At 36.3% G+C, this 12374-nt stretch overlaps 3 protein-coding genes across 4 annotated transcripts in view; 2 read left to right on the forward strand and 1 right to left on the reverse strand.

The window, feature by feature from the left end:
• The first annotated feature begins 1448 nt into the window (after positions 1-1448).
• LOC137245682 (uncharacterized) lies at positions 1449-1937 on the forward strand. Its single transcript, XM_067776733.1, has 2 exons — positions 1449-1621; positions 1716-1937. The coding sequence occupies exons 1-2, from the start codon at positions 1557-1559 to the stop codon at positions 1810-1812; spliced, it is 162 nt and encodes a 53-aa protein (XP_067632834.1). The 5' UTR covers positions 1449-1556; the 3' UTR covers positions 1813-1937.
• LOC137245681 (mitochondrial intermediate peptidase) lies at positions 1815-4801 on the reverse strand. 2 transcript variants are annotated; one of them, XM_067776732.1, is made up of 7 exons: positions 4652-4790; positions 4499-4548; positions 4313-4435; positions 3834-4240; positions 3460-3766; positions 2516-3217; positions 1815-2458 (listed from the first exon to the last, which is right to left on the reverse strand). In XM_067776732.1, exons 3-7 carry the CDS (start codon positions 4313-4315, stop codon positions 2021-2023), a joined length of 1857 nt encoding a protein of 618 aa, XP_067632833.1. In that variant the 5' UTR covers positions 4316-4435; positions 4499-4548; positions 4652-4790; the 3' UTR covers positions 1815-2020. The 2 variants fall into 2 exon arrangements, with proteins under 2 accessions (XP_067632833.1, XP_067632832.1); XM_067776731.1 differs by having other exon boundaries at positions 4499-4801.
• A 1431-nt stretch (positions 4802-6232) lies between these two features.
• The window catches only part of sax (saxophone), a 55359-nt gene continuing 49217 nt past the window's right edge, over positions 6233-12374 (forward strand). Inside the window, exons 1-4 of the mRNA XM_067776740.1 lie at positions 6233-6313; positions 6504-6627; positions 11989-12064; positions 12131-12335. Of these exons, the coding sequence (XP_067632841.1) occupies positions 6253-6313; positions 6504-6627; positions 11989-12064; positions 12131-12335 (466 nt within the window). The 5' untranslated portion in view covers positions 6233-6252. The remainder of the gene's footprint in view (positions 6314-6503; positions 6628-11988; positions 12065-12130; positions 12336-12374) is intronic.

The raw sequence follows: 12374 nt of genomic DNA on the forward strand, positions 1-12374 counted from the left end.
TGTTTGTCAAATATACATCAGCTGCTCGAAATCACGCCCATTTCGACAGCACTAATTATCAATTCCCGTTGCTCGGCATCACAGTCCATCCCGACAACTGATTTAATGATATATATACATATTTTATAATATAATTTTATTCAATTTGTATGCTTCTGTAATTCATCTGTAATCCGTAACTATCTTTAGTCTGATTTTTTGTTAAACTTGTAGACCAATAAATAAATAAATAAAATGTTGCTAAGGATATTTCTAAATCCGGCCTCAGTGTGCTGTCAATGCGTTGATAAGCAACGCGAACTGAGTGTTTGTTAAGCTGGAGTCATTGGTGCCGTATGTCGTATCGCTGTATCCGTATCCCTAACGTAATCAGCTGTTTATCGTTACGACGGTAAACCAAAAACCAATTGGTTGGCTACGATACGGTTACGACCTTAGCGGCACCAATAATCGATTGCATTGATTCTCATAAGGTTGGTCGAATCAAGACATTGGTGCTTTATCGGTAACCGTATCGGTAACCTTTTAACAGCTGATTCGACCAACCTTATGAGAATCAATGCAATCGATTATTGGTGCCGCTAAGGTCGTAACCGTATCGTAGCCAACCAACTGGGTTTTGGTTTACCGTCGTAACGATAAACAGCTGATTACGTTAGGGAACGGATACAGCGATACGACATACGGCACCAATGACTCCGGCTTTAATCCGCCTTTGCTCGCTCTACGGCATGGCGGAACGATACAAGGTGGCAACATGATGACATACCTACAAACATAAATATAAGTTCTATGTACTTTGTTTTTGTAAATTCGATGGACAAAAGGACTCCTGCGATTTACAACGAGATTGACTGAATTTTTGTATGTGTGCGTGTCGGGTATTTGACGCTTGCCCCACGACTATCAAATAAAAAGCCAACACTCAACATTTGCATTGAGAAATCGTAGCGTTCGGACGTGAATATGTCGTCATCGGATGATGATTTTTTTTTACTTGCAACTACAGCAGTTTTATTAAATAATAAAAAATTTTATTAAATAATAATAAAAGCTTTACATTCCATATAGCTGGTAAACATTGATAATTTTCAATAAATTTTAATATGAATTGCTGTTCTTCCGCGCACTTGTTCATTTTGAATGTAGACATAAACTAAATACAACACTGCTGTTTTGTCAATCATACCCCGCGACTATTAAATAAGCAACCGTCAAATGAAAAAATCAAAAATTTTTCATTTTCATCGACGTGTAGCCGACAACAAATACGTGTATCACGAAGCCACCCGACTGCATTAACACACACAAAATTCCGCCAATCTCGTTGTAAATCGCAGGAGGCCTAAATGTCAAAATCGTACTGCGCCGGAAGTTGATGTATCAAATCAAATAAAAAAGTTTAGTCAGCTGTTCCATGCTGCACCTTCTATCGTTCCGTCATGCTTCTAAGGGTTAATTGGTAGCACTGGTCCAATTTGTATTTATCGTGTTTTTATCTTGCTTATTTCCTTGGCGGAGTTGGTGAATTAGCTAATTTACAAAAAATAAAAAACATGGCACAAAAAGGGGTTAGTCCAGTTAGCATACTTAAAAGTATTTATCATAACGAATTTCAATGGTAAGACGACAAATATGGTGTAGTTACATTTGTTATAAATGACGTAACCTCAACTTCGAACAAATTTTTATGCGAGTTTTTCTACAATTTTCAGGTCGGTGTTGAAGAGTTTTGGTATTTTCCTCCTTGGAATTCGAATGGCTAAAGAATTCACGGGTGTCGAAATTATGCCAGCTATAGCGCAACAATAGTGTTATTGTGTTTTTTTGTTTTTAATATAGTATAAATGAATTAAAGCAAGTTACGTGTATTTGACAGACTAAATACCATAATTTTTATTAAAACGATCTTAATGATTATGTTTGAATTACGTGAATATGCAATGTATTCATATGTAAACATATTGATTGAATCATGGGCACATAGATATAAACGTTTTTGACCTTATCAGTGTTGTTTTTACGTCTGGGCATTTAATAAACTTTTACTGATATCTTTGATTATATCATTATTCATATCGATCTCATGAAGTAAGCTTTGTGCAAGGATTTGTGGAGTCATTTCTCGTTTTAAGAAATTAGTAACCAATTGTTTAGAGGGCATTCCGCCACCGTGCGCCAAGATTTCACGTCGATATTTTTCACCTGATTCACGATTGAACGGATTTTCTTTAAAACATGTTTGCCATATCCACGATGCAATAGTTTTCGATATTAAATAGGAATAGTATTTTGCACCATATCCAACTAAGTGTGAAAATCGCAACTGCCATGCTGTATCTTCTACATATGGTAAACTATAATATTGCGACTGTACGTCTATTAAAATGTCCGTTGTAGTCTTTTTTGGATTCACTGGGCCGCTGTGGTAGACTTGATCAAGGGCCGAATAAAAAACCTTAATGAATTAAAGACGATAAGTATGAATTAGGGGAAAACCACATAAATATTTTACCTGGAGCTGGGTTTCACTAGCAGAGAAAAGTTTTTTCGAAGCACACAATCTTTGAAGCATATCTTCTGACATAGATTGTTGAGTTTGGAAGTGACGTGCAAATGTACGCAAAACTCGTGGATCGCTAGCGAAATATTCCATCAATACTGAAGGTACCTCTGCAAAATCCGTACTACACCGAGTGCCCGTTACATGCTGATATTCCGTACGGGCCAACATAGAGTGCATGGCATGACCCATTTCGTGAAATAGGTTGTCCACTCGGGACGGCGATAATAGTACTGGTCCAGTCCAATGGGGCTGAGAGAGGTTTAACATTACAACGACAATGGGTAGTTGATAACTACCATCCGGAAGTCTTTTTCCACCTTGTATAGTAAAGTGACAATCTTGATTAGGTTTACCATTACGTTCGAAAAAGTCACAATAAATGTAGCCAAGTAAGCCCTCCGATTCGTGCACAACAGAAATTTTATATATGTCATTATTCCAAGATTCTCCCGGCTCCATCTCGGTATTTTTCAACGATATTCCATACAAGGATCGCATTATATTATCAAGTCCCTCCATACAACCACCCAAACTGAAATATGGCAGGAACTCGCTGGTATTTGCATTTAAAGATTTTCGTTCCATTAATGAGGTGAAATAAGGCGGATCCCACGAAGCGAGTTGTGCTTGAGCTATACCACTGTCTTGTCGCTGAAATATTCAGTTGAAGAAAAATGAAGGAACAATTTGAAAATACAAAATATTTCACTATTATCCGTTATATTTAATTTGATTAATCTAATTTATTATTATTATAAATGTTCAATTTTTATAGCTTATGCTATTCATGACTAACACTGTTAAATAATTTGTCAAAATTGTTGTGCTAGGAACAAATTTTCAAATAAATATATACATACATACATACAAGAACTGTCCTAGGCAAATCTTACCTTCATTTTTTCCATAATTCTGAAATCAGCATCGGCACGAGGGCGTAGGCCATGACTTAATTCGTCCAGAAATTCTTTTACCATCTGCGGATGTTCAACAGTACTGGCATTTAGTGCTCGGTGTGCATATGTTTCAAAGCTGCAAGTATGTGCCAATTCGTGACGGCATAAAAGCAAATCTGTCAGAAAGTCATCTTGCTGCGGAGATGGCTTTAAAAATAAACGGTAAGCTGTTTCGCGTGCTTCAGCATTAGAAGAATTGGTATATAGACCAGAGACAAGTACATTGTCACCCTCCGAAGGAAAGCTTGTTATTAATATAACAAATTATAGTAACTTAGTTATTTTCTAGTTAGTTTTGGATTTTAACTTACTAGTCACGAACTGAAGATGGTACATCTATACGACGTACGACAGTTGGTTGTACAGCGCCATTCATAAATTTCTGACCTAACTGCAATATATAGTCGTTTAACCGAACAACTTTTTCACGTTCTTTATCTGGTAAATGAATTCCTGACTGTTCAAAATCAAAGAGAAATAGTTTAGATACATGTTTATCTACTTCCGTTGTTGGTATTGAGTCGCCATTCGCAACTACATTGCTTAACGCTTCATATAAGGGCTTGTGTGTATTAAGATTTTCCACTATTCCACTAATTGTAATACAAGCATCTTCTGCTGCTTGGGTGTATTTATTCTTCGGATGTGCAATTCGTATGAATTCTGCTAAATCAGCGACCTTGCATAAGGAGTCTGAGAGTTCATCAAATATTTCTACCTACATAGTATATAAATATTTCAATTGCTTTACTTTAAGTTATAAGAAAGTCATTGTATTTCGAATGTTTACCATTTTTCGCTGGCGATTGCTCGATATAGCTTCATTTATTAAGTCATTTGTTTTATTTACCACATTGTCACGCAATAGGTAGAATCCTTCGTGCGAACGTAGTTCGGGTAGACAAAATAGGCCCTAAAACCAATGGGCCATTGTTTTTTTTTTTGTTTTAAAGAAAATTATGATGAATGTACTCACTGACTCATTTCGTGTGAAGTTAATTTTTTTATACGGCGGAGAATTGAATGCTGTAGCCAATGGAGTAGACCAAGTAGAAACATTTTGCCGCAGGTGATTAAAGAGGGATTTGGATACTCTTTTTCTACTAGTTCTTAACATTTTCCGGCTCACCTGACTTGCCTATGGCTCCCAATGTGAAGTTTCCCTTGCCGAGGATTACTCAAAATATGGAGATTACCCTAATCCAAAAAGATATCCAGGAAATGGGGAAAAGCTAACGTTAAGACGAGGCGAATAAATCCTAAGCTGAATTCGCCATGTGTCAAGATGGTCAACTAGAGATGATCAAAACACGATATTTGCGGCGAATATTATCGAGTATAGCTGGAGACATTGGTGCTTTATCGGTAACCGTTTCGGTAACCTTTTAACAGCTGATTCGACCAACCTTATGAGAATCAATGCAATCGATTATTGGTGCCGCTAAGGTCGTAACCGTATCGTAGCCAACCAATTGGTTTTTGGTTTACCGTCGCAGCGATAAATTCTCATAAGGTTGGTAGAATCAGCTGTTAAAAGGTTACCGATACGGTTACCGATAAAGCACCAATGTCTCCAGCTTTAGGGATACGACATACGGCACCAATGACTCCCGCTTATCACGCATCAGCCGGCGATCACAAATCACACAAGAAGATTGCGATGACATTAGATCAGCTGTTTTTTATGGGCAATTCATACGTAATTTTCCTTTAGCTCTTGTTTTTTCCTCTCTTTCTTTTATTCGCTCAAGCAGTCAACTGTGACGTAGATGCGCAGAACGAAGCAATTTTGCACTCGTGAATGCGCAATCTAGGGAGGTGATTTGTGGTCGGCGATTACAATTACCACACCATCATAGATTCATTGTGAAGTCATACCCGTGACGAATGTTTGAAAAAGCGTTCACAGTAGTAAACAGCCTGTTCAATAGTGCATTGTGAATGATAACTAAGTGTGATATCTTCTGCATAGACGTCAAAAATCCAAAGTGATTGGATCACCTGATTTGTATTTGACTATCGCTGTCTCATTCTGTATGATAGGCGCCGCCATATTGAACACCCTGTCAAAACGCTAAAAAGTAGCCATATTGAACATCCTGTCAGGCATTTGACAGATAAGATATCACAGTTATCATTCACAATGCAATAGTGTTTTTCAAAAATTGTGGACGACTGTTATTTTGCATTTAGACCACGTTCACGCATGCACTAATCGTCGCCTCAGAAAACGAAAAGCGTATGTTACAAAACACAGTTTCGGGAAAAGCGACTTTGAAGTTTAAATAGGAATTATACAAACTATACGGTACATTTTCATGATTTTTTCACGAGTTGTAGAGAGTATGACTGATATCGACTTCCGATTTTCAAAAATTCAATATCTTCAAAATATTAAGAAATAAAAGACTTCATTTGGTATGCATATGTCGCATGTGATGTTTGCTCACCAATATGTTTTCGTCATAGCAAAGAGGATAGATACATCTATCCTCTTTGCAATAACATAAAGAGATCTCATAGATGTAATTTAAGAAATTAAGTCTACAAGACCAGATAAATAAATGATCTATTCTTTGTTGCTCCTCATTGAATTGCCATTAATGAGCAACAAACCTTCTGAGTTTAAACACAGTCTAAAGATGCGGTAAATGCAACATTGTCCCTTGACAGCTACACATCTTGCATATTTCGCTTCCCATTTTGTTTTTGTGCTGCTGTGCTACAACAATGGCCGACTTTGTATTTGTATTATTATTAATTGCAATATTTCCATTACAAAATGCCAAAGGTATATTTAAGAAACTGTAGTTTCGTTGAGAAAAGTTGTATAATCAATTATGAATGAGTGAAACTATTATGAAGCAATGTTAACTGATAGAAACAATTGGTTTAAAAGTTGGCTATTTTGGTCCTCGAACTCCCAAACAACTCGCGATTATGCAGTCTTAATTTATATTTAAATATTTTTAATATTTTAGCGGGTGCCGAAATAAGCGGACGCTTATTGGATGACAATCAAGAAAATTTTGATTTGGAAATGTCGCGTGCAAATGAGAAGGAACACTCATCAGTTCCGAGAAATTCCATACAAACGCATCCCAGGTAATGATAAATAATTAAATGTCAAAATTTTACGTTCGTAAGTTGTTTGGGTAATAATTTACAATGGGAGTAGACTGCTTATACAAGTCCAAATATGTCTGGAGAAGTGTTAAAAGAGCCGTCTTGCTCTCTGTAAAACAATTCTAATGCGGAAAACGAATCAAGAAAATTTGTATTTTATTTATTTTCGGGTTTGGAGTAATTTTTTCGAAGCGCAGACGAACGTTGCCAATGCAGAAAGGTGCTCCACAGCAAACACAGTTTCAAACGTAAGATAATTTGTATTTACTTTAGAATTCTAACGAAGTTCCCTAATGGGTCTTTAATTGAAAGCTAGTTTAGAGAACTAGGTTGGCAAATGATTAGAGAACGATTTGAGAAACGCTAGAAATGCGATGTTGTCGCAGTTATGTTGTTGTTGTAGCGATAACGGTTTTAGGGAGTGTTATCGATGTTGATCGGATACGTTGTGGTACCAAGTACCTTTAAAGTACAAGCCCAACCACATCGAGAACGATTTCATATGACCACATTGAACCTTATAGGCCATCCCGTGCCCAACTCATATTTCCATAAGGAACTTGGAGTTGCCAGAGCCTCGGCTGCTAAAGAACTAGCATTCGCCTCGAGTAGGTAAGGTTGCCAATTGGGTTGGGAAAGGTATAAATTACGCTGGTAACCCCTTGAAAGGATTGCGTTGCACAACCACTTGAGTCAATTGGGTATTTTGGGCTTCCTGCCGCGGGTATATGCCAAACGTAACCCGCTAGGGTTTGCCACAGTAATCCTTAGTGTTAAATATAAGTATTTGCTAAATCAGTTTTTCATTTGTAATTATTAAAATTATTACGTGAAAATTAATTCAAAAAGTTAAAGAGGGAATTATAAATTAACTATAAGTCTAATTTAACTGACTTTTTTTTTTTAAATATTTTCTATCAAAGGGTTGAACACTAAACTAACGGTTACTTTTCTCAAGAGTCATGATACTTATTATGACGTTCTTGTGTTTACTGAGACATGGTTGAAGCCAACTGTTTTTAACGAAATATTATCCGAATCGTTTGAGATTTTTAGAAAAGACAGAATTGGTGGTGGCGTGCTGACTGCCGTTCACACCAGTTTTTCTGCAGAGGAAGTGCATTTTGCTGACTAATGATATCGAGTTTCTTTGCGTGTGTGTGAAATTTTCCACAACGTTTAAATGTATTCTTGCCACCTATATACCACCCCAATCGGATATTTCCATTTATTTGATACATCAATTGTTTGTGAAATCAATTGTTTCAATGGCTAGTTCCTCTAATTCTGTCATATTGCTTGGCGACTTTAATCTACCTTGCATGTGTTGGAGTCTAGTAGATGGGTTAATGGTCATTGCCTCTTCCCGGGATATATTCTTTCTTAATGAGCTTGTGGATGCAGGACTCTATCAATTAAACAATGTTCGTAACAAATACGGAAAATTTCTAGATTTAATATTCACAGACGAGCCCTTGAATTGTTCCATCATAGATGTGATCCATTTGTATTGCCTGAAGATGTTTATCATCCAGCTCTTGCTCTTTATTCGGAGTCGTATAGTCTTCCTTGCCAAAGTCAGAAGGTCGTGAGAGACACATCTCTCCGGTTTCTGTTCAAGAAAGCTAATTGGTCTGCGCTAATCAGTGAATCGTCAAAAATAACCTGGCCCGATTACACCGGTGATATTGGTGAGAGTACATCGCTTGCCAAGGCAGTCGGTTCTATGTACCGGAGCGACTCGGGATTTTTTCCGACCAAGGACTGTAATTTCAGTGTAACCCCATTTAATTTGTTGCGTCCCATTTAATTTGTGAGAGTATATTTCACTTTAACAATGTACTCTACGCCTTATTTCATAATTGCATACCGCTAGCGAATACCTCTCCAGCTACTTCGTCAATTGCATGGAGCACTAAAGAGCTCAAACGTCTTAAAAATCGTAGGACGCTCGCGTTCAAGCGATATAAACTCTCAGGAACCAGGACTGCCTATGCTACTTATACTGTTTCACGTCGTAAGTACTGCTCGTTAAACAGCAGTTGCTATAAAGTGTATATTGATAGGATTAAAAATCAAATTTTTTGCAAACCTAAGTAATTTTCCAGCTTCGTTAACTCAAAAAGAAATATTAAAGGATTTCCTTCTACAATGAAGTTTAACGATCTTATTTCTAACAACAATTCCGTTATTGCTAATATTTTTGCTGATTTCTTCCAATCGAACTACTCTAATACATTTAATTCGGTGCCTTCGGATTACCCATTCAGACTGTGTCCGCTGAATTTAGTGTCAGTCCCTAGTATTTGCGCGGAAGATGTTTTATGTCATCTAGAAAATCTAAAGGTTTCCTACACTGCCAGACCTAACCAAATTCCCTCAATTGTGCTTAAACCATGTGCTCTATACCTTTATCAACGTTTAGCTTCTCTGTTTAACGCTTCCCTAAAACAAGGGATGTTTCCCAGGCAGTGGAAGGAGTCCTTTATAATTCCTCTCTATATAAGTGGTGGCAGATCCTGTGTCACAAATTATAGGGGAATCGCCAAACTGAGTGTTGTACCAAAGCTTTTCGAGTCAATAATCACTAAGCAACTAGCGCATAGTGTATAGTCGGTGATTGACTTTTCACAACATGGCTTTTATAAGGAGAGATCGACTGTGTCTAATTTGCTCGAGTTCACAACCATTGTATCCCACAGCTTCAGGTTTAATTTTGCATCTTATGTTATTTACACTGATTTTCGCAAGGCTTTTGATAAAGTCGCTCATTGCTTACTCTTGTACAAACTTGATCAACTGGGCTTTCCACCTTTGTTTCTTTCTTGGATCTCTTCTTATTTATATGGAAGAAAGCAAACCGTTATATTTAAAAATAGTTGGTCTTAGTTTGTTAATGTCACTTCTAGTGTTCCGCAACGTAGCCAACTTGGTCCAGTGTTATTCCTACTTTTCATTAACGACCTACCAAGTGTTTTGAAGCACTGCAAGCCGTTGATGTATGCGGATGACGTCAAACTTATTATGCCTATCAGGTCACCAGATTGTAGAGTACTTCTTCAGTCGGATCTCAACAACCTAGTAGAGTGATGTAATGCGAACATCATGTCATTATCCATATGTTACTAAAATTCTCTTTACATCATTGGTGAGACCCATATTGGAGTATGCTTCGATAATCTGGAACCCGCGTTATCAGGTTCATTGTGATAAACTGGAATCGGTCCAAAAACAATTTTTGATTTTAGCTTTGAAACATTTACCTTGGGATACATCACGGAATCTTCCGACATACAGCAGCCAATTGTTGTTGCCTACGTTACAGAGCCGTAGAGAGATGCTTGGTGTCATATTAATAGTAAAACTTATAAGAGGGATGATTTCTAGCCCATTCTTGCTCGGCGAAATTAAGTTCAATGTTCCAGCCAGACCATCTAGACATTTTCAACTACTGTACATAATTTTTTGTAGACCAAACTTTGAAATGCATGAACCGGGTCGTAGCCTATTGCAGTGTTTCAATAAACACTGTAAAAACTTTGACTCTTGCGACTCGATATTCGGTATTAAAAAATATCTGCTTACCACCTTAAACACGTAAGTCAAATCGAATGGATTCCGACCCCCTCTTACTCTGTAATAAATATCTTTTTAACTTCTGTATACTTCATGAAATTGAGGTTTCTATTTTATTTTGACTTTGACTATGCGCCTATTTGCTAGTTTGCTTTTTGGTCTGTATAATTGTTTAATTCTTTGATTCGTTGACCGGTAAATAAATAAATGTTTGTATATAATGCGCTGCATCTGTTATATTGAATTATATATTTTGTGTTCTTGTAAATATATAATTTTATTGTAATTGCTTTGTTATTTTTAATTTTTACTGTTATTCTAAATGGTTACCTATCTGTAAGGACTGTGTCCTGTAGATAAAATAAATAAATAAAAGTTTGCAACGAAGAAAACGGGCCCTCATCCATACATAAAATGAAGGCAGAGCTAGATACAGAAGGACCAGGTGGCAGGAAAATTCCGTTTTAAGGAAGGTTTTGATTTATTATAAGAAGCCTTTGATTACATCCAAGTATATGTATAAGTTTATAAACTATTAAAAGTATTTGATATAATAAAGCAATGAAAATTGCACTGATTTAAAATAATTGAATTTGATTTCCCTTCAGCTTTAAATTCACATAAGAAATTAGAATTGACGTTATAGTTCGGTTTGAATTCAACTCATTTCTCTATATGGAGAAAAAAAGTCACCTTTTTTGTCGAGAATGCTTTGTATTGTATTTGTATTTATTAAGTTTTTCCCTAGCAAAACAATTGGCAAAATTATTTTATAGCGCTAGTCAGAACATCATAAGGGAACAAACGCAAAAGTTGAATAACATTTCAATAGAGTAATTAATAAACAATAGATAATTTGTAAATTAAGACATTTTGGTTACAATATATATTTATAGAGCTTAACCTAGGGACGCATAACAGAAATAAGAATAAAGGAGACTTTGCAATGAGAGTACGTTAATAATTTTTAGGTTCTATCCTTAGAGAAGATAGAAAGGTGGCATAGGAAATCAGTAAAGGCAGTAAGTTGAGGAAGGAGAGGTGAGTCAGTTATAAAAAATATTAAATCCTTTAAAAGGCTGCCAAAGGAAATGTCAAGCAAGTTTAAGCTTCTTTTTACTCACAGCGTCACAGTTAGAAAAAATCTCACAACCGTGTATGTAGCGGAAATACTGAAATAATGGGCAACCACAGTGTAACATAAATGTTTGTTGGGCCTGGGCAAAAATACTACGGATACCACCCCCGGTCTTGGAACGTCTCGGCGTACCATTTTAGACTAATCTTTGACACCTCTCCCGACATTTTTCAACATGTTTTAGCAGCCGACATTTGTTGTAAATTATTACTTTAGCTTGATTAGTTAAGTATGTTTCAGTATTTGAAGTATTTAATTTTAATATAAATCCTCGTTCCGCTAACCAAAGGAGGCACACAAAATCTAAGCGTCGCATGAGAAGAAGGTAAATACTAAGCAATAGTGAGTGAATTTAATTGCATTAATTACGTGCATAAATATTAAAATTTTGTTTTTAATTGCGAATTCGATTATTCTTTTTTAATTTAGTTTAAATATCTTGAGTTAAAAATTTTTGTGTGCGCCTTTTGCTTATACATATCTTGTATTTATAGTTAATAGCCTTTTTTTCTAAGCGAACAAAAACAATTAAGAAGCGATAGAAAATAAATGCCATATGAAGTGTGCACAGTAGTTTATTATAAAATATAATAATAAATACGTTGTAATTTATTATAATAATATAGGTTCAAGTGTTACGCATGCGAAGCGCCTTGCAAAAATGCCACACAACACGCTCATATGTGCCAAAATGCCATACAGGTAATTGAAGTTGCTAACATGGTATTATTTTTATATCTAATAAACTTTACAAATAATTCGTATAAGTGCTGGAAATCGCGCACCCGGAGCGCATATGGTGAGGAGAAAGTATCACGAGGATGTACAACTTCCGCAGACCAACTTCCATTAATTTGCAAACAAAATACCTTAGGACCACGTAAACGCGCCGTAATGCATGTCAACATAATCTGTTGTTCTGGAGATTATTGTAATGATGGGGATTTTCCTGAGCTACCGCCGATAGTAAACGGTATATAGAAACAAATAAAAACAGATCTGTGGTCATATA

Source organism: Eurosta solidaginis, chromosome 3 (assembly GCF_040869045.1).
Source record: "Eurosta solidaginis isolate ZX-2024a chromosome 3, ASM4086904v1, whole genome shotgun sequence".
Lineage (NCBI taxonomy): Eukaryota > Metazoa > Arthropoda > Insecta > Diptera > Tephritidae > Eurosta > Eurosta solidaginis.

Excerpts from the sequence above, each read along its gene's own strand:
- LOC137245682 (XM_067776733.1), top strand. The coding sequence starts at position 1,557 with ATGGCACAAAAAGGGGTTAGTCCAGTTAGCATACTTAAAAGTATTTAT. Across the intron at positions 1,622-1,715 it reads TATCATAACGAATTTCAATG|GTCGGTGTTGAAGAGTTTTG; the intron begins GTAAGACGACAA and ends TACAATTTTCAG.
- LOC137245681 (XM_067776731.1), bottom strand. The coding sequence starts at position 4,639 with ATGTTAAGAACTAGTAGAAAAAGAGTATCCAAATCCCTCTTTAATCAC. Across the intron at positions 4,241-4,312 it reads GCAATCGCCAGCGAAAAATG|GTAGAAATATTTGATGAACT; the intron begins GTAAACATTCGA and ends TATACTATGTAG. Across the intron at positions 3,767-3,833 it reads CCATCTTCAGTTCGTGACTA|CTTTCCTTCGGAGGGTGACA; the intron begins GTAAGTTAAAAT and ends ATTAATAACAAG.